This window comes from Mchenga conophoros, linkage group LG17 (assembly GCF_057382185.1).
Source record: "Mchenga conophoros isolate Kocher_MC1m ecotype Shallow Benthic linkage group LG17, M_conophoros_male_GT1.1, whole genome shotgun sequence".
Classification (NCBI taxonomy): domain Eukaryota; kingdom Metazoa; phylum Chordata; class Actinopteri; order Cichliformes; family Cichlidae; genus Mchenga; species Mchenga conophoros.
Window position 1 is genome coordinate 33,665,579 of NC_140542.1, and position 22,610 is coordinate 33,688,188.

General features: G+C 40.5%; 1 protein-coding gene across 3 annotated transcripts in view; it reads right to left on the reverse strand.

Moving 5' to 3' along the window:
* mdfic (MyoD family inhibitor domain containing) overlaps positions 1-21,816 on the reverse strand; it is a 29,340-nt gene extending 7,524 nt beyond the window's left edge. Inside the window, exons 1-4 of one of the 3 annotated variants that reach the window (XM_085251798.1) lie at positions 21,623-21,816; positions 19,266-19,636; positions 18,787-18,891; positions 16,712-16,822 (exon numbers count right to left, since the gene is read on the reverse strand). In XM_085251798.1, the coding sequence (XP_085107924.1) occupies positions 16,712-16,822; positions 18,787-18,880 (205 nt within the window). In that variant the 5' untranslated portion in view covers positions 18,881-18,891; positions 19,266-19,636; positions 21,623-21,816. Of the gene's footprint in view, positions 1-16,711; positions 16,823-18,786; positions 18,982-19,265; positions 19,637-21,622 lie in introns of all 3 variants that reach the window. The other 2 variants (XM_085251797.1, XM_085251796.1) reach the window with 2 other exon arrangements.
* Positions 21,817-22,610: the final 794 nt, after the last annotated feature.

The window sequence follows — 22,610 nt, forward strand, 5'->3', positions numbered from 1 at the left end:
AGAATACCAGAATTGGCATTGGTGACCTATACGCGAGACACGAAAGGCTCTGGAGAAGCTGTGGAGAACATTACGGTGCCTGTAACATCTTTCAGCATGACCAGTTTGGTGGGGGTCAGTGATCATCTTGGGAGGCATATCCACGGAGGCACGGACCTCTACAGGCTAGGCAACGGCACCTGACTGACACCAGCTATAAGGAAAGATTCCTTGGAGCCACTGTCAGACTGGTGCAGTGGATCTTGAGGTCCTCCTGATGCACAACAATGCCACACCTCATGTGGTGAGGGCATGGAGGCAGTTCATGGAGGATAAAGGAATAGATACCATTGACTGGTTCCCCACGCTCACCTGACCTAAATCCAAAGAACACCTCTGAGACATCATGTTTCAGTCCATGGACTAGCGTGCTGCATCATTTTTCACTTTGCTTTTGGTGTCTTTGAATTCAGCCCTCTGTGGGTTTACAATTATAATAAGCATCCTTTCATTCCCAACACATTACCCAGACCATATCGGCACAGATACCCGGCATGATTTTTTTTCCCCACTGAGATATGATGTGTTTTCAGAGTGTCCCTTTTTAAGTGTATTTTTAAGCTGAATGTAGAGGATGAAAGAAAGAAAACAAAACTACAAAATAAGAGAGATGTATTAGTTTACTTTAATAACTTATGTTTTCCAGGTTTTTTTTTAATGCTTCTGAATTCCCTTTTACCTAACTTCATTTTTGCTGTTAGAGAACTTGCAATCTCAGCACCTTGCACTTCATATATTTTATTCGCTTATAAAGTCACCGTAGCCTGCGAGTTTCACTTCTTACAAAGCAACTACAGTAATGGAGACACGCCATTCTAAGCTAAATCACTCTCAGCAAACCGTGCCACCATTCCCTAACATGATAAAAATCGATCACACGGCAAACATTTCAACTTGGAATCAAAAAGAGAGGAGCGGCGAACTTTATATGTGACAGGATCACAAAAGCCCCCGCTGCAGGCAGACGAGACAGTCGTTGGAGCCGTACCTCGGTGAGTTTAGACAGTGCGAGAGAGATTAATACAGTAAAAAGAGAAAGACAGCTTGTGATAGTGTACATATACAAAATGGCTGCTGTCTACAATAGTAATGATCTCCTCTCCTGTGAAAGCTCCGAGATGGCCTTGACGAGCCTTTCTAAGAGCACGCGTGACAGCCGCAGAAAGTCGGGAGACAGCGACCTGTCTGATAAGAGAGAAGAGGAAGGATACGAGTGAGCAAAGGCGGTGGCATTTCCCTGAGAAGAGCACCTGCACATTCAGCTCTACTGGGAGCTACTCCTACATTACCTTCGCTCCACATCAGAGCCACTTTGCATGTGCACTTGCAGCAAGATTTTGTGAATTATTCATCTCTCTCTTTTTTTTTTTTTGAGTTTGTCTGTGTGAACCCTACTTATTCTTTTCCCCCCCTCAATGTAATACTTTCTTTATATACATTGAAAATATAACATCTTGACAACCAAACTTGAATTCTGCCTTATTCAGCTACTGCTTAAGGATGTTTAACATGCAGGGCTGTTTAACAGTTACACAGCTGTCCAAAAATATATCTATATATAAATAAATAAAATCAACAAGTTTCCAAAGTGGATGCAAACATAAAATTTAATGTGACTCTGGTAATTTCTTTCCATCTCTATTTTCTTTCTGTCAGCTCACCAACAAGTGCAATTACGGTTAACAAGAGTCGGAGAGAGTGTGGGAATCGGGCCTTGCGCTTTTTAACAACACATCACCCTGGGAGAGGCCGGACGTGAATGTGGATGTAAAACAAAGCAATTAAATACACACTCTGGGTTTCGCCTTCCCCTCATTCGGGCTTCTGCATGCTGCCTCGATAAACAAATATAGACTTGAGGGATCAGGATTCCATGCAATTTGAATTAGACAACTGGGTAGCGCACGATAGAATTCATTATGCAGTGATTTAAGACCAGGTTGATGGATTTTCTTCTCCAAAAAGACAAAAGCCTTGCAGCCTGCCCATGACAATGTGGGGGGAAGAGACTGAAGCCTAACAAGGAGGCTCGGAGCAGGGGCTATATTTGTTGCTGTTTTTTCCAGCTTTACCCCTGACAGCTGTAACTTGCTACATTTTTCACTCATTTTAATATATGTATCCTGTATTTTATTCCACTGTGTCTTTTTTAAAAAAAAAATCTTTTCAGGAAGAAGGCTAGAAAACACAGCGAGTCAGGTCTGCAGCACATCAAGACACCAGTACTCACTTGGGTGGCCAAGATGGTGACTTCACCTTCCCACCAAGATGTTTTCCTTTAAACCAGAGTCTGTCTGTGTATTATAAGACCTGTTAGATTTCTTTAACATACATTTCCATACATAAATTGCAATTATTAATTTAGCTAATGTGTGATGCTGATGTCCCCGTTGCACCTATTACACGCCAGTGCCTGCCCACCCCCCTCCTTTTTTTGGTATTATCGTGGGTGGATAGTGCTACGCTAACAAAGAAAGCGAAGTGTTGAATCACTCATAATCTGTGAAAACAGTATCATGTCACAGTTATCTTAATCTGCTTAAGTGACAGTCACACAGCAGTCAACCTTTTTTCTTTGGGTGCTTTTTCCCCCCCGACTCAGAGCTCACAAAGCAGCTCATTAACCAACTATTTTAATCTGCAAGCATCACAAACCAGACTGCAAACATTCAAATTTGATGAATCCAAAATCACTATCTAATCTAAAAACACATCCAGAAACTTAATCAGAAACACAGCCTTACCATTCACACTGGCCTCAGTTTGTTCCTAACTGATTAACTCCTCGTATACATCAAGATTTATTGACAGCTGACAACTAGATTAACCCTTTACAGCCGATCAGAGCGGGCACGCTCTGTTTTGCGTAACTATTTTTAAATCCCGGTAGCTCTGCAACCAAGTAAGCTAGCGCAATAATTTTTTTTGCATATGAAACTGGAGGAGTTGTACTTACATCTTATGCCATCAGCTTGTCCTAGGTCACAGTTTCCTTCCACATATAGCTTTGCAAAAACTGCATAAAAATCACTTGCAGCAACAAAAACATGATATTCCAGAAACACGCTTCGCCGATCCATCAGCTGTTTGTAACACTTCCTACGTCCATCAGCGCGAACTATCACATGACCGCATGACCTGCCCGAAACCGGAAGTGACGTCATTTTGCGGAAATGTAGTTTTTTACGATCGGGGCCTTATGAGCTTGTGTTTTACTTGTTATGTGTTTTAAAAAGTTATGTTTGACTTTATGACTTTCTGTGTCGTTTCTGGGATGCTTAAGACTCATATTGCACTGCTGGAAATAGTTTATTTTGATGCATATGCTGTTATTTTGCAAATTTGCACTATAATATTTATTTTCGTTTTTCCTGCAGTATATAAAAATTGGTGTATTTCAAAAATAAAACTATGAAGACACTCAAAATAAATTTCCTGTGGTGGGAAACTAGTTTGTGTAACTTTTTTGTATTTACAGTTTTGAGGGATAAGCCTCTTAAATTTCTCTAACTAGAAATATATGTTAAAAAAACAAAAACGATTTTCAATTTGTTTGTAGTTTATTGCACTTTTTTGCAATTTATGTAATTACTATGCACCTAATGCAGACATATTATTAAAGTTTGGGCTATAATGGTTGTATTGATGTATAGCAACTTGAAATGCTCCCAAAAATGGCTCCACAGCATGTAAAAATATAATATAAGCTCTGGCGAACTTGGTTCTATGGTAGGTCTTAAAGGGTTAATGGGGAAACCCCGGTTTGCCCACTGTATCACTGCAGATTCATAGTAATCTACCTGTCTGAGTATGTAGTCAGAGAACAGAGAACTCCAGTGGAGTTTGCCATGTGTCTTGTTTAAGCAAAGTAGCCACATGGACTTGCACAATTAAACACACATTCACGCACAAACTGCACTGGCGGGCATAATTACCTTTTCCTTTTGAGAAAGCAAAGCTTTCAATTTGGCAAAATATAAATAGCTATTAACTCATTCACTGCCAGCCATTGGCAGTGAATGAGTTAAGAAACCACCATATAAAAAAAAAAAAAAAAAAAGTATATTAGAGGCGATTTGGGTTTCTGACACACTGTGGAGAAATATAACATTTAGTCTGAGGGGGTTGTGCTCTTCAGTGGCAGGTTCCTGAATAGTCTTTGCACAGTTGCAGTCGTTATTTTTATCCTGATGAACGCGGTGGCCGAGATTAATGGACGCGATGGAGCAATATTCATAATCATTGATCATAATAATGGTGGTACTGTCAGAGATGGCAGTGACAGACTTGTACAGTCACATGAGACAAATGAAGAGATAATGAGGAAACGCAGAAATACACTACGTTTGAATTTGTGCTACTCTGGAATCAGAAACTTTCAGTGCGTGTGACTTACAGCAAAAGTAAACTCTAAAGCATATTATCTACTACCTCCTACACACCATTCAGCTTGGCGTGCACTGTAAACACACAATACAACACAACAGACTGAGGAAAGAGCCATCGTTTATCAAGTCAACTCCTGTGAACCCTATTGAAGTGCAAACCATCCAGTGTGCATTCAACTTCTTTCACACAATATTCAGCTTTTAGCATTTCAAGGTAATGCGATGCTGTTGTGACGTTTCTGAACCCACGCTTTGATTCCACATCCAAGGTACAAATGTAAGCTGAGTCTGCTGATAAATCCTGACAGAGCAACACAGGCTCACCGCTAATACACCGCTCCGCTAACACAGCAGGAAACAAATCCCATGAAGTTTGAAAAGAATGTACAAGTTGTGCATTTGTTACAACATTGCAGCAAAGCATCCGAAGGTGTCCTAAGAGATCCACATGCACACTTTAATAGGCTGTATGTCCAGTTCTTCCCTCCAAACAAAGTTTAAATACAAGCACACACACACACACACACACACACACACACACACACACACACACACACACACACACACACACACACACACTTCAAATTGGACTTGTAACTGCCCTATTTCTAGCACATCAACAACTGTTGAGAGTGTACATTTGTAGTTGAATAAAACATGGTATTCCCCTACACACGCTGTCACACACATCACAGGGGAAACTAGGGGGTGAGTGGTTCTTGACTGTCTAAGCAGCATCCCAATTTGGTCCCAGCTACTAGTAGCTGACAGCCTCAAATATCTGGGGAGAATTTTTAAAAGGCCAGTGTTTGATGGATTCATGAAGAACACACAAATATAATTGCCATTTGTCACCGAGTCTTCAGTGGCTGCGCCACACAGGGACCGAGCAGCACAGTGCCTGGAGAGAGCTGGAGCTGCACCAGAGCTGTGCAAGGCTAGGGGTGGGTGGGTGGTGGTGGGAGGGGGTCGATCTGTATGTAAAACTGAGTATATAAACACCTCCATTTTTGTCACAGAAAATGGGTCCTACAGGACGCAACTAGAAATTGCACCCAGAAGACAGCATGGCTACTGGAGATCTCTCTCCCTCTCCCTCACACACACACACACACACACACACACACACACCCCTAGCTACCAGGAAGGAATATGCATGTATGCATGTCAGCTGTAACAAAGCTCCATACACAAGAATTCTAAAATAGTTGAGAACATGAAAATATAACACAGAGGTCAAACAGGGCAGTATGGAGATTCTCATTTGCACATAACTACATCATGAGTCACAGGTAAGGCAGGGAGCGGATTGAACAATCACACCAGTGCTGTATTTCTAAAGCTCAGTGCTTTTTAATATTAATGCCCCCGAGACGGAGAGAAACAGGGAGGAGAGAGAGACGAAAGGTGTTTGCCCAGGCTTATTAGAATGCCCATCATAGAGATCATACAGTTATTCAAATGTCACATCATTCCCACCAAATAAACACCACAAGATGAATACAGATTGTGTATCCATCTCCTAATGGCCATTATTACACAATGGCACAAGTTTGTGAGTTAACACTTGAAGGGGCCACGCAAGCGGGCAAGGCACCTGTAATTGTAGCCTCAGACTAGAAAAAAAGGAAAAGGGAGGATGCACAGCAATTCCGCTAACACGGCTGGTGTTTTGTTTATTTTTGGGGGCTTGTATTAGAAAAACATGTATATTTTCTGCTCGACTGGTCATGTACCTGCATGATTGAAATGCTAATTTGTAAATGTGCAATGACCTAGCCAGACTCCTCCAACTCCCCCCACCCCCCCTCGCTGCCAAAACAGCCTGAGGTATCATCTCTCCTCCTAACAAACAGCAGCGTGTGGAAGAGCCCCTACCTTTCAATCCAAAGGGATATATTTTCTCATTAGAAATTATACATCTTCCCTGTCCATATTTATAGACGCAAAACCAGGGGAATTACGCTGCAGAGAGAGTGAGAGGGACACACACGGAGAGAGGAAAATAGTACAATGAATGTTATTACAAAAGGGCTCTGATTGAAATTTTCCTTGGGCGTCTGAAAGCCTCGTTTGCAGTTTGACCTTCTAAACTACCGGACAAGGACTTCCTTTATTGTCTAGAAGGACGAGCTGGGAGGGAACACGCACAAGTGGCTCAGGGATCATCGTTCAGGTGTCCAATTAAAAAAAACAAACAAACAAGAAAAACATGATGATGATAATCATAGTGTGAAAAGTATCAATATAAAGGCATTTATCAGGAGTGTCAAATGAGTCAACCAGCAGCCGAGAACGAGCTTTTGATCGGAATATTAGCGTCCTGCGGTGTGAGGAGGTGGCTGCCATGCAAAGTCAGCGCTCTTGTCTTTACACAAAGTGCATGGCAGCCTGACACGGGCTAACAGAAATGTCACTTGTTCCAACAGACTGCAGCGATCTCACGGCAGCGATCACACAGCAATCCTAACCCTGTCAGTTCACAGACATGCGCAAAGTGTTTTGTATTTATCCAAGATAAAATGGTGATGATGACGGCTTCGCAGCTGCTGATGATGACCGTTGAAGAAAGCTAAATTACCTGCTCTGACATTGGATCCCCCTCAGCCAAAGTGACATGCTCTGAGTGTGTGTGTGGTTGCAAGCATGCCAGGGTAGTCTGCAACAGAACTCTATTAACTGTCTTGACCTGTCAAGGCTAATCATATTGCATAGCATCTCATTTAAACAGGAAACATCACATTTCTGTCTGTTTTCCTACCATAGTCCAGGACAGTCAGTCGATAACTACTCAGCAGTCAAAGACTGTCGCCCCCCCCACCCGCCTTTTAATTCTCTGTGACAGTCATTCAAAAATTTGACTCCACCAACCTACTGAAGTGAGACTTGAAGACATCGTTTAATATTTCCACTCCTCATTTCCCACACCGCTGCTGCATCTACCCAGGAAAAAGTGGAATTAAAAAGAAAAAAAAAGAAAAAAAAGAAAAAAAAACCTTCGACCTTGTTCTGCTTAATTACATTTTACAGGAGTGAAGACAACTTGAAAGACAATAGCTTGATTCGATGACACGAATCCATCAATCTACTCAGTGCAAGTGTTCGCATTTCTAAAGGGAAGGAGGTGGTGATCGAGGAAGGGTGGGGCGGGGTCCGGGTCACCAATTCTTCTTTGATTTCAAAATGGAACATTTTCCCAGATTAATACGTTGACCGCCATCACTAAAACTCCCAATGAGATGCCACTTTCTGTGCGATGAATCATGCTGAAGGGAAAGTCACACACGCATTCAGCCACCAAAGCTCCAGCCACACAGGCCCCAGGTCTCCACTGTTGTGTGGAATTTGGCACGGTGCTAATTTGAGTATTACTAATACAGCGAAGAGCGAGGAGCGTTCAAAGCCTTGCAACTAGCCTGCTGTGAGAGACACTAAACGTTGCACTGTTCTCCACTTCTCCTCATTTCTGAGATGACTTTTATACGAAGCTGTTCCTGCATTAAGCTTTGCCAAATGCCTTCCATTCCCCTTCATCTGTTTCTTACCATCCACGAGGAGGGAAAGAGTTTATAAAGACAGCCAAATGCACGACTGCAGTATCTTTAAAAAGCTGCACATCTTGCACGGATTTAGACTTTACACGGCTAGCTACCACAATTTCTAGAAAGATCAATTATGACGTGACTCAGAGCAGGCCTGAGGGAGCTGCCAGGCTTCATACTCCCCAAGACAAAAAAAAAAAAAAAAAAAAAAGTGCTCCACCCTCTCCTCGTCGACGACTCAAAACAAAAAGAAAAAACAAAAAAACTGCGCAACAGTGAGGAAGGAACGGGAAAAGGGGGGGAGAAAAGGGAGGGAAGGAGGAGAATGGGGGTTATTTTCAGTTTCAGTTACATCGATGACTCAAATATTCCACCGCCTTTCAAAATCTCCTCACTGCAGCAGAAGTTCCACAGGAAGCTTTGCTTGTTTGAAATTCAACGGCGGGCGCGCAGACATGCACATGCGCACCCTCACACTCGGGCACATGAAGGCATGCACACATGCAAAGATGAAGCAGACACACAGGCAACAACTGCATGAGCCAAATAAATTTTGTGGAAGATCCACGAACACTAATATTGAAGTCAGAGATGAGGATCTGCCACTCCCTAAAAGCCAAAATCCAGCTGAAGTCTGACTCTGGGTCAGAAAGGGGAGAGGCAGTCTATCAAAATGCCCCCACACCTAGTTCCTTTATTTGCTCAGTATCAATCTCAGCATTAACCCTCTGCTAATGGGACAGCTGTGGGTCACCGCCTCGCATCGTCTGGATGCCAATCAAGGCCTTAAGCTGAGAGATCAGCCTTTGGGACAGAGGTGATCGTCTGCCTCTGAGTGGCTTTTAAAACACAGAGACGCCTGTATCGATTTTAGCTCTAGCCTGAAAGAGAAGTGTGGGGTGAAGGGGGTTGTGTCAGCTGTGGTTGTCTGTGCTTCTGGACGGGAGCCAGCCGCCGGGTCCCCGGTCACCCTCCACTGATCAGGGGGGCCTGACACAATGACCTCGTAGAAAGGCACTGAACCTGCAAACACGAACGGGGCAAGGAGTTGGAAGCTCGAGGGGTTCAGGGCTAGCAAGGGCAACATCAGCAGAGATCTCAGTAATAGAAAAGGGTTTTAACCTTAATGTTGGAGCCAAAACCCTGTTAGAGGCCAAGTAATCCCCCCTGTGCTATCTGATTTTTTTCTCTCCCCCTGTGTGTGTGTGTGAGGAGCTTCTGAAATGCATTCATGCTGTCATGTGTGGCACTGGTTAAGGAGCTGGTAAACATGGTCCAAACAGTCCAGCTACCTTGCCATATCTGTGCTAAACGGGTAAAAAAAACAAAACAATAAGGTAGACAAAACACAGAAAGCCAGGTTTATTTCCTGTGTTACAGCACTACCAAAGAACAGAGCTCCTATGCAGTTGTAGCACAATGAATTTCTTTTTCAGTAGTTACGTTTGAAATCCTTTATACTAAAACTTTCTCAAAGTTTCGATGACTAAGAGCAGGTTTAGTTAGTGAGTTTGAGGGTCACACAGGAAAAGGTGCACACATTTCTTAGTGTTTGTAAAGCATCTGTTCAGAAGATTGAGATTAATGTCAGTCTAAGCTTTGAGCATATTTATAGATTTTTAGACATTATTGTGGTGATCGTTAAATATTTGCCACCGTTTAGACATCGCTCTCAAGGTAGAGCTGGGCGATAGAACGATAACAATATGTATCGCGATATAACTTTTACTCGATAGAGAAATTAAGCTATCGCGATAGACCTCGCCGCTCTTGTCCTCAAAAAAAAAAAGGTCAGCCAAATTAAGTAGCGCAGAGCCAAACCAATCACGGCCGCAGCGTCACGTCGCGTGACTTGTTACGTACAGCACAAGTGCCAAGCCGCACATGTGTTTGTTTGGGAAGCAGCCAGCGGGTAATGGAGCCAGCGGGTAATGGAGGAAATGAGTGTGCCGACTAGAAAAATCAACCGAGCGTGACCGAAGAGAAAACAGATAATGGTTCCAATGCCGGAGAGATTGTCGAACGGAAGAGCCATAGAAGTTCCGTAGTGTGAAGGTATTTCGGCTATTTCAAGTCTGACAAAAAAACAGAGTAGCGCGCACTGTAAATTGTGCCGAAAACAAGTCTGGAAATACAATAAACTGGTGCATGCGTCACACTGTGCGCCACGTTATTGTTTCGGTGAAATGAATTTCTACAATACTGTTACTGTTAATTCTACTCTCTGCAGTGTTTAAATGCTTACATATACACACAGTTACTGTCCCTCCACACATACGACTCGGTTCTGCTTCTATGCCCCAGCTTTGTTTACTTTTTCCCACCGAGGCTTCTAGACTTCTGATTGGCCAACATTTCTGCACGGTTAGGAATCTAGCGCCACCTGCTGCTTTGGCATGTTCATAGCAGCGTTTTCCTTCATTTCTGCCTTTATGTGTGGACGGGATTCTTTTTTAAAACGAAAACGGAAAATCTCAGTTTTCAAAAATACCCGTGTACGTGTGGACGTAGCCTCAGTCTCTGACTGGAAGCGCTAATTCGTCATTCGGCTTTTGTCAGACTAAAGTAACTGTTAAAACTGTTTGAAAAGCTCAGCTATACAACAAGGAGAGATTGAGAATTTCCTTTTAGTTCTCAGTTTATTTGATATTGACAAAAGTTAGTCAGTTTTGTCTGTTCTTCTGTAAAACAAACTAAGATTTATTTTTAGAATTAATATTTTGTTTCTAAGTGGAATAGTGGAATTGACAATTTAGTAGTCTGTTTCGTTTGTTCTATTTTGAAACTTAAACGCTTTAGCGGCTGCCTTTTGTGTAGTTTGCAATATTTGCCTTTATTTATCTGAAAAAGTCTCATGTTCCTTAAGTACATCTACCCTGTTGAACTTATTATGAGAAATAAATATTTAAATCAAAACAAGCTGCTGATTATTTCACATTTTACTTGTGAGCAACGGCACATTTAAATCTTACAAATATAGTTATTTGGCTTATATCGTGATAGATATCGTTATCGACTGAAATGAAAAAAACATATCGTGATATGAAAAAATCTCATATCGCCCAGCTCTATCTCAAGGGTTCTCAAAGAGTTTACAGTCATATCAGTATTAACCCAAAACCAACGAGGGTGGGAGTAATGTTCACATTATGCTTATTAAATAGGTATAAACTTTCTTAGGGTGTGGATATTATGCAATATTGTTAATACTGCAGGATATATTTTCTTGCAAATTTTCTTCCAGAACCCTGCAGATCCCCAAAGCCCACTTTGTGAACCACTAATCTGCTGAAGTGACCTAAAAATCGTTGTACTATTGTGTTATAGCATAAAAGTACTTTCAGGTTATTGCGTAAGAGTGCAAAGATTGGCTCAAGAGACAGAGTGGGTCGTCTACCAATCAGAAAGTCAATGGCATCCTTGGGCAACATACTAATCCTAAAGTTTTCCTAGCAATCACGTGAGTGTGCAAGTGTTACAAATCAGTTCTTTGCATTAAAATATATACATAGATAAAACACAATTGGATTGTTTTCTACAAAGTCTAAAATGTAATGGATTTGGTTGACACGTATGTTTCTTTTAGGGCCTTTTGTGTGTTTCTATACAACAGTGTTGCTTCTTAACCCCATGACATGTTATAGACATGTGGAAAAACAAACCTCTGACCCTTACTCCAAAACCTGTGCTAGTAACAGTGTAACTTTCAGCTTCTGAAATGTGTCCTCAAAAGTAACAAATCAAAAACTATTTATATTTCTTACGAGTACACTAAAAGTGTTAAAATGACTTAAAAAAAAAATTACTCTGAATTTAAAAAAATTCTACGCAGTCTCCTCAATCAAAATCCATACATGTTGTCTTGCAGCTAACGTGCACTTAAAAGACTGCGGTCCACAAATGGAGGTATGCATATCTAATCATCTGGCTCAAGTATTTTGAATATCTTCAAAAAAAATAAAAAATTAACAGCGAATAGTCTCGGGCACTTTGGGTAAAATATGCTAATTAACACACTTGAAATTTCCCATATGAAATCTATCTGCACCAAGACAATGAGAAAATAATTACAACAGAGGTAGAATTACAATGACCATTTTAATCAACCCCTACACTAGCATTTCACCCTATTTATACAGTTTTTGATTCCATGACCCACTGGTAAGTAATCACTTGAAAATTACAGTTCAGTTTATAATAGGTCTATGCTTTAGACACATTATTTCTGCAGACGGGGCTGCGAGGATTGCAATAAAGATATGGATCTTGCATAACAACAATTACAATGCAATTCCTATACCTAAAAAAAAAAACATTCTTGAAAAAGAGAATTGACACAAGGTTAAAAAAGTCTTAAAGTACTTAAAGCACTTTGGAAGACAAATGAAACAAAGTGACATGATCTTAGAATGTTGATTCAACAATTGGCCAGCAAAAACACCTCGAGGAAGCCCTCGCCGCCCCTTTTTTCTTTAAATCTCATATTAAAAACTTTATAAGTTCATATATAACTCTGAATTGTTGAATCCTTTCTGCAAAGACAAATGAAAGTATATGACACGACCACGTTAAACAATTCCCGTTGCTTCCCTTTGTGACCTCCACTTCCAAAAGGTCAACTCGATACACAGGTAATAACCTTGAAAGTGTGCAACTAAAGAGTGAAATCACAGATTCACACAAAGGCCAGACTAATGTCTTCCTTTAGAAAAAAAAAGAAAAAAAAAGTCATGCTATTTGACCTTCTTTTCTCACTACAGAATTTCCATGAGATTAAAAAAAAAAAAAAAAAAAACAGACCTGTTCTTCACATGCTGGTAAGGTCATCTTTATCAACTGCAGAAGCATTAAAAAAAGTATTTGACAATCTTATGAATAATGTGATGATTAAACTCCTAAAACTAGTGCTGGGTGGTAGCAATTTATTTCCAGACATGGGCTGGAGAGGCATGGCCCTGTTTGCAAGAGATATCAGGTGCTTGAAAAACCAGAATAGTCTCTTGAGGAATGTCTGTCTCCCACACATGACTCTTCCTCCTCTCCCAGGTTTCAGAGCCACAGAGGAACTGTGTGCTGACAAAGGTCTAACAAGAGGGGCAGAATTGTACTTTTGTTGTCTAAGCCGCAATGGTTTACAATCTAAGCGGCGACTGGAATTTATCTTGTTTGCAATCGTAAATTATTACGCCTCGCACAACGCGTGGCATAACAGTGTTCACTGCACTTTCCTTTAAATGCGCTCTGCTGAGAACATTTAAAAAATACAGAAACACCACTGTGTTTACTTTCTCATTTTAAGGGGGCCCACTGATTAAATAGACCACTTGTCAAAACAATGTTATCATAACTGAAATAGGATCTTTGCTGTTATTACAACAATATAATGGGCTTCCTCTTGTTGTGATAAGTCACCATCCACAAATTGTACACAGCTTTAAAATCAGACAGCCCTGGGACACAGTCAGGACTGAGATGTAGGCGGGCAGATGATTTCTTATTGATTTCCTGTTTCTGTGGTGAAGAGAGCTCTCAATTACCCCTGCCAGCGAGCAGATTGGTTCCCTCAAAACACAACCACAGCGAGACTGCCAGTCTATGACATAAATAGGTTAAGTTAAGCAGCCCTAAATCATTTTTCCAACTATTAGATGACCACAAACAGACAAAGCTACTTAAAAACGTTCTCCAAGATTATAGTTCATTTTCTTTATTTACAAACCTGGGTATCTTACATGTCTTTTTAGCTATAGCTCAACTTCATAATGCAGTAAGCTCCACTCTTTGAAAGGCTCAATGTTACTACTGAAATTAGAAAACTCAACAATTTGTAGAAGCTTTTAGAAATCAGACAAATTAATTGGGAAGTGATTTTATCCCCTACACTGATGCCTATATATCATGTTTGATTTTATGGTTTTATTGTACTTTAAAAAAATAAAAATAAATTATTGTACTTTCTGAAACCATGGTGGAATGGTTCATGCGGTCGCTTAAACAGTGAAAGACCCCCAGTTTGGTCCCATAAGAAGACAGATATTCCTTGGGAGATGCATCCAGCGCTTGAGTCTGCCAAATCAAGTATGCACAGCTACCAGCTCTGGCAGCCCCTTATGAATAAGTGTATAGCCAAAATTAATTTTTTTTTGTGTTAATATACATTATTAGAAGAAGAAGAAGAAGAAGACAAAGTCAGTTTAATATTTTGAGATATGTTACAGTTTTACTTGAGTTACCCCAAATGTAAAACTTTGTAAAACGGATGCAAAACTTTGTCTAACTAATCTAATGGCGCTCATTTCTGACTAGTAACAGTGATACTGAGGCGAGCTGTTGAGGATATCCTGAACTTTTCTGATGCCAAGCTACTGCTTTTATTAGTGTTAGCCACTGTGAGACACTTCTTTGAAGTGCATCCAACTTTGTCAGAGAATGTCAGACAGTAAATAAACTCTCATAAAACATCCATACATATGCAATAATACTAAGTGCAATAATCCTTTCTGTCATCGTTGTATTTTTACTCAGTTGTATATAGTATTTGTATTTGTATTCTATTTTTATCTTATTGTATATTTATTTTATTTTATTCTACTGTATATAGTATTTTATTTTATTTTATTCTATTCTGTACAGTTGTGTACTGTATTTATTCTTATTGTATTCTAATTTTTGCCTCATAACTTTTGCACTGTCCACTTCCTGCTGTGACAAAACAAATTTCCCACGTGTGAGACTAATAAAGGTTATCTTATCTTATCTTAAAATTGAATTATCCTGTTTATCAGAAAGTATGATTTCCTTTGCTAGCTTGTTAGCATACCGTCTGTGCAGGGGCTTGCAAAGACCTGAAGTTGTTTCTGTTCTGGATGCAGTTTGCATTTTACCGTTACGCTCTCGTACTGTTGTGCAATAAAAAATAAATAAAGGTAATGTACATATCCAGGCTGTAGACTGTGCTATTATTTTTCTCCTCTGGCACACAAACTGAAATCAGCTGATTGTGGTGCAAGTGCAAATGGAACCAATAAGTGGGCTCGACGGACAAGCACACTAACAATTCCAAGGAATTGAAGTACTTGGGACCGGTTCTCTACAAGAACTAACATTCCTACTTATAATTGTCACTTTTCAATATTTTAGCAACATCTAGGTGTTTAGAATTTCCTGTTTCATTGGGAAATCTCTGGAATATTCTCAAAGTATTCTATTGCAGGACAGAGTTGAAGACAAACTATTCAAACTAGACAAACTAAGTGTTTTTATTGTATTATAAATACTATAATCAGGCTTTGATCTTTCAAATGAAAAACAGGAAAACTTCTTTACCAGCCTCTGTGTGTTTATGTGTGTGTGTGTGTGTGTGTGTGTGTGTGTGTAGCAGAAAAAAAGAATCGGTGTGGATGTTAAGGGGAGCGACATCAATTACAACGCAAAACTGTTGTCACAGGGGCTTATCTGCTGAGATGAAAGCAGAGCATGCCTCCCTCTAAAAGTGCAATACTCCGCACACCTGCCAAGCTAGAGAGACCTCTTGACAGAATTTTCTTTTTTATTATTATCTCTTTTCCATGCTACTTCAGTAAACAAGCCACTGGCAAGTCATTAAGCTTAATACCAGAAAAGGCAGGAAAAGGCACCCTGGAAAAGTTAACAACCAAGAAACAAAGGAACTGTTGTCAAGAACTGTGTCAAATGAAGATAAAAAAAAACAATCCTTATTATTGCTAGGCACTTACATGGATGGAAGCAATCAGGTGCTATTAGCCTATGTTGACACATCTCACTCTTCTTAGGAACAATGAAACACACACGAAGGCACACAAAGCTTTTAGCCCGTTTCATTTTGTGACCTGCAATCCATATTTCAATATCAATTCAAATTGCTGAACTAAAGTGCATCTTGGTTTAATTAGACTCAAGAAGTTCAATGTCAAATAATTGTTTTGTAAAACCTCACCGTGCACTGCATTTGCATAAAACAATGTGATTAACTCAGAGTTACAATACAGGCACACAAAGTTTCCCCAAAGGAAAAAATAAATAAAAAATTAGAACCATCCAGAAAAAAAGACATCTTTTGAAAATCTAAAACACCTGCTAATGGTATGATGGATCGCAGGGAGGAACAATATACTCATGTAATCCTGGTGAACATTTCTTCAACAGAAAAGTGCCTCTAGCTGCTGGCACAAGTCTTCTTCAATAGGTGAATGATTGGTGCAGGCTAAAAAACACTGTGGCTAACATTCAATCAGAGTGTAAAGACAGCTAGTGCCAGAACCACAAACAGGATTTCCCCACTTCCAAAACACAGCGCTGAGGGTTTGGAAAGAGAAGTAAAAAAATGACGAAATGAGCCAAGTCTTGGTCATTATGGCAGAATAAGAGCGCCTGCATGTTACCACGCTTACCAAGAGAGCTTGGTGCTATCTTGACATTACTTTAATTGGAAACACTGAAGCTAATATTTTAGTTGGCCAACTGACCCCTGCCTCACACACTGTGCAACTGCCATAACAACAACTATCCATATAGCGGTTGTGATGATAGAAAAAAGGACGAGATTACAGCCGCTTTAATGTTAAATAAATGGTAAACAGAACCGTTGTGACTGTTGCAGGCAGAACGTGTTTGTTATTTCCACTCTCTACAATTAAACGGTGCATTGTTGTTTATCATTAAAAATAACAGCAAGATGCCCCGCTGCCCGCCCACAGCTTTTCCCAGGTCGTTAAAACTTACTTCTTACAGGCTCGCAATAATTAGGCTTCTCCTCCATCACGTGACTCGGTCCTTCGGCGGCTGGTTTCCTGGGAGATGATATTCTCCCTGATGATTCATTGTCACGAGCATCTAGGGTCACAAGAATTTAACGTCAAACAGAGCTGATGAAGAAAAACCCGCCACATGGAGAGTTGCGCAAACTAAGTACTGTGCTGCATGGTGACCGACAAGACGGGGTCGCTTAGTTTAATTTCATGCTATTAAGGACTCAGCTGTTCATTCCTTTAAAATAAAATAAAACAAAATAAAAAAAAACAGATGTAAACTTTAAGTGTAGAGTTGGCCACGGAGGACAGAATATCAGGGACAGCTGGATGATCCAGAGGTGCGGAGGCCGCTCAGCATGTTTTTGCCAGAAAAAACAGGCCACTGGCAAACTGCACAACATTGAGGGGCGGTTCAGGTAAAGGCCTTGCCAGAGCTCTGGATCTCATTTTCTCTCCTTTTGCTCCCGGGCGTGCTCTACCTGCCAAGCTTTTTAACTGCCATAAAAGGCTGCATTCATCTAAATTGGAAAAAGTATGTTGGCAAAAAGAAGAAGAAGAAGAGAAAAAAAATCTTACAGCCTGATAGATGCGCAAATGCACGAGAGACAGCTTCACTCATCTGCCTAACCCGTTTCTTCTGGCCTCTTGACTTCAAGGCTCGCTCAGGCTTCGCTCACTGCACACTGCTGCTTTGTTCGGTAAATAAACCTTCCACAATGACTTTATTCACTGGTTTGGAGCCAGATGCCTACTCATAGGCCATAGTTTTGGGGGATTTTTTCCCCTTAAAACTGAAAGTTTTTCAGTGCCGTCGTGGAGCTCGAGCCTTCAGCTCGGTGAAGATTGATTCAACAAACCTAAAAAAAAAGAATCACATTTACAGAAGCCTTGCTCCCATACAACACCCTGTGTTTGTAAGCAAGTGATGGATGGGGCAGCGTAACAGATGAGTGCGGGCCAGAAACTCTGCCCAGACAGATATGGCACATATCTCAGCTCGGGGGGGCTAATGTATGGTAGCAGCGGTGACGTTAGCAGCAGTTCTGTGTGATGCATCGCAGTATTTAGTGATCACAGTTAGAAATAAATTGCTCTATTCTCTGTACATCCGCAGTCCCCGGGGAGGGGAAATCTAGTCCTAACTCCAAGTGCCTTTGAAGGTCCAGCAAAAAAAAAAAAAAAAAATCCATTCACAACCCAACAGCCCCAGTGATTGCTTACTTTGTCCTACTTTGCTATTTTCTGACAGTGCCATAATGATGCTTGGTATAAATAGGATGGTTAATGGTTCATTGCTTGTTTGAAGAAAAATGAAAAGGGGGTGTGGGGGGGTAAGCTTATTTTACATGTGATAATCTTAGGGGCAACTAGAAAGTTAATTAAAAACTATAATTGGCTGTGGTTGCTGTTAATAGTCACTAGGGCGTTTCTGCAGACTTTATTGGGGGGGAAAAAACAAAAAAAACCCACAAACACTATCGAGCTTAAAGCTGGAGCAGAGATACTGATGCACACCAAAAGTCACATGAATATAATGTAGAAAGCAAGTCTGTGATTGTCCAGAGCAGACTGAAAAATCCTGATATGCCAATCATCTGTAGCACACACCCACTGGCTTGTCTTTAGGATTTGCTTTTTAGCGTGAGTTTCTGACTGAGTATGACACTATATTTAGAGCTCACTTTCATTACTGGTATGCTGGCAGCTAGGATTGAAAAAAAAAAAAACCCTCCATAAACATGTACACCAGAGGCTGGTGTTATATAGGAGTTTTTTTTCCCTTTTTTTTTTTTCCTTTGGATTGGATGTTTTAAGTGGGTAAGCTTGGCTTGAATGTGGGTAAAAGGTTCATTTTAAATGTGATTGGTGGATCTGAACCAGTACAGAGCCAACATATTCTGACAAAAAGCTAATTAGATCTTACAAAAGCACCTCTCTCATCCTCCCAAACCCTCTCAAGGATAAATACACCTGACTTATGTAACTGAAATTGTACGTTTCTAAATCAATCGGTTTTCACTTTAGGTCCATCCTGTGTTTTCTTACCGTGTGTGGCTGACAGCAGGGGACTTGTCTCCTGCCCTGGGCCCTTCGCTGGCTCTGCCAGCCCATCCGGATGAAGGACAGTCTCCTTGGACATGAGACAGTCGTCTTTTGGGGGGAAACAAAACAGCAGAAGTAGTTTCTCCCTGTCCTCAGCCTTCAATGCTGTGAAAACCAACGCCTCATCATCAGCACAGGCTTGAAGACACAAATAAAAAATGTTTTAAACAAACGCGCAGGTCGCCAACTTATTCACGCAGCGAGAAAAGTGACGTCGCGCTCCAGAAAGTCTTAGTCGAAATTTCCCTTTTTGTCGTTTTTTTTTTAAACATAAACTTACTGCAAAACTTCACATGGCGTTCATTTATTCACATACACACCATTTTCTATAGGTATATATATATATATATATATATATATATAAACGCTTTAATTGTTCTAAGCGTTATTTACGGCAAAAGGCGACACGAAGGACAATTTACCTTTCAAACATGACAACTCCGGTGCTTCAGAAGTGATTTATTCCCATCCTCGCTTCCTCCAACTCGTTTCCCGAGACGTTAGGAAGAGAAAGGAAACTGGGTGAAGGAGTAGCTTCGAGTCCAAAAACTTTTCCGTAAGTATAGTTGGCAGTGTAACCGGGTCTCTGCTCGGTCCAGATGTTGTTGACGTGCAAAAAAACATGAATAATAATCCTCGCGACGCCCTCGACGCTCAGTGGCGGTAGTTTACTGAGGAAAGCTGCGTCTAAAACATTTTCATCATATCCGCATTCCTGCGCCACCACAGCCAGAGAAGCCACTCTTCTCTGCCTTTGCTACTCTTGGCGGCGGAGAGGAGAACAAGGCCCTCCCTGAACATGTGTCCCCAAAAATAAAGTTAGGAAAAAGTGAGTAATCACGTAAAATATATATTTTTTCAAATATATATGTTGGCATAATAAAAAATATATACAATTTTATTTAAAAAATGAACATATTTTTGCATATGTAATAGAGTCATGAGAAATTCAAGTAAAAGTCAAAACATTTTGGTTCTCACAAGATTGCTTTCATTAGTGTCTCTTCTTCCAGGATGACAGTACTCCCATCCAAAGGGAGTGAAATGTCACTGAATGGTTTAAACACTATGACAGTGGTGGCAAATTCTCAGGTCTTTGCACTCAAGCGGTGCAGATAGTGCTCTCTGAAACCATCATCTGAAAAGCAGATGAGGGAATGTATTTTGAAGGAATTGTGTTCCATTCCTGCAGCAGACTTCCAGAGACTTGGAGAATCATTGCCAAGGCAAGCTGAAGCTGTGACATGATGACCCAGTTATTGAGACACTTATTGTTGGTTTGTGTTTTATTTTCCTTATTTTTGTAAATGAATTTGGTTTGTTTGGAAATAAAAACAGAATCCAGTGATTTCCAAATTTCACAAATCTGTATCTTATTCATATCATATGTTTAAACTGAGAAAATTGATAATTTAAATAAATTAATAGGGTCATTTTGAGTTTGATGGTGGTAACATATCTCAAAAATGTTGGTAAAAAAGTAAATGCCACTAAAAACAAACAGCTGGAGGAACACTCTGCAGCCAATTAGTTTAACTGCTAACATGTTACAAACATGACTGGGTACAATGATATATTCAAAATTTGAAGTTTTTATGAAAAACATAAACAAAAAGATGAATGATTTGTTAGTTAAAGCTTGAAAGTATATACAGGTTTTAGACCGACATATGATCCTGTGACAAAGTGGTTACACTTAAACTCAGTTACCACTTGTCCCTTAACCATATTGATAATTTATCTAAATTCATCTTTTTTTGTACAGTTGGCCATAATACTAACTTTGCTTTACATACTATCCTGGGTTGGTTTGTGGTAGCACTAGTTGTGGTAGCATCCATTACATCTATGCATATGTTTTTAAAGCAAATACCACTAATCAACAAGTCATTTGAATTTTCTTCTGTTCACAGGTAAATTTCTAATAAATTATGTTTGCTTATGTTGCTTTGGTTATATTTACCATGTTTGTCAATTTGTTCAGGTCCTATATCTAAAACAGGTGTGTGGGAGGGGCTGCCCCAGTACCTCCTGTTTATATAGGGTTTTTGTTTAGAATCGTATTGTTTGGTCTAACCCATTTTTCAATAGTAGAGACTAATGAGGTTCAAGTGTGTGTAAAGTCCTGTATACAGCAAGTGAGATTTTACCTACCAGGCTTTAAAATGGTATGATGGAGATGCCAGAAATAAAGTACACTTAAAAGAAACTGATGCCGTTGCTGTCTACTTATCACCTTCCTTGCCACTTGGTCTACACTACCTCACAGCTCCCATCCAGATCACATCTTTTTCAAGGTCAGGCCTTGCATATTTCACCAAGATAAGACCTTCCACCCACTCAAAACATTTGCACCGCATGAAAAGAAATTTGGGTAAAAGAAGAGTCAGGATTGTTGAAAAACTAGAAAGTATATAGGTCACCTGCACCTATGACCAATTTATAACCCCCAATTAATCTAGCCCCATTGTGGCAGGAAGCAAGAGTACCCAGAAAGGATCTATGCAGACAGGGAGAACATGAAAATTCCACACAGAAAAGCCCCAGCTGGTTAGTGGATTTGAACCATCTTGCTGTAAGGCAAGAGTACCAACTACTCCACCATTGACATTTTACTTGAAATTTGACCCTCTTGGAGCATCTGTAGCTTATAACTCAAAATGTGACCAAACCTGGCAAGGCACTGTGGTGTTTTCTGTCATCTGCCTTTTCAATTATGATGTAATGGGATGGTGTTTTTTTTCTGTACAGGTACTGGCACACAGCCTTTCTTACTTACCTTCATGTTTCCCAATTTGTTTTAGTACTTCCTGTCTATGTTTTGTGTGGCAAACATTGCAAGTCATTCCTCCCATTGCTCATTCGGTTGCCAGATTGTCCTTCAAGTCACTGTCGTCAAGCTTTCCAGTTGTTCTTGCCATTCAATATTTTATTTTATCCAAGTACCTGTATGAGATTGTGGGTTGGATCTCTGTCAGCCTCAGTATTAAACTCCCATTTGCATACCTAAAGAAAATAGACAAAATAGCTGTGGTAAATCAACCACAAAGATGGACAACATGTGTCAAAAGTTGAAAACTGTAAATATGCAACAGAATAATAATCGCAACAACCTTTTTAGCTCCAACTTTATCTTTTATCTTTCTCCATTTCAATTCAAATATAATTTTCTTCACATAAATGGGAGCAGAGTCCTGTGCTGTGTCCTCTCTATAGTCAGCAGGGTATTGTTAGTGCAGATTCTTGCTGATTGCCATCATAGCCATTGAACCCTATTGGTAACAATATAAGTGAGATTTAAGCCTTGGTAACATGAGAGTGTGGAGGTGATTGATGTGAAATATGCCCTCCCTCATTGACTGGATGAACTCCATTTTCTGCTCCTAATGCAGAAATCACTCAGGGTCCCCAGCATAATGATTTACGATGAATCTGTGTCAATGTTGAACTCGGCAAACCCCACGTAATCCATCTTGCAGATATACCTACCTACCCCGCCCCACCTTGCCAGCTCTCACCCGCCCGTCCCTTGCCTTCACGATAGGAAGGTAAGGAATGTGTGTCTCTGTCTCGCTCCCTCCCTCTCTCTATGTCTATAAGTGTTGAATCCATTACAGGCCTGATGTGTAATCACAGAGGACCTCTGTGCCCCCTTAGACTGTAATTACCTGGATACAGATACTCCCTCACTCCATCCTCTAGAGCTGCTCAAAGCCAACAACTCCATTAACCAGCATGCAGTGCTTTCAGCCTGCCGGACTGGGTGC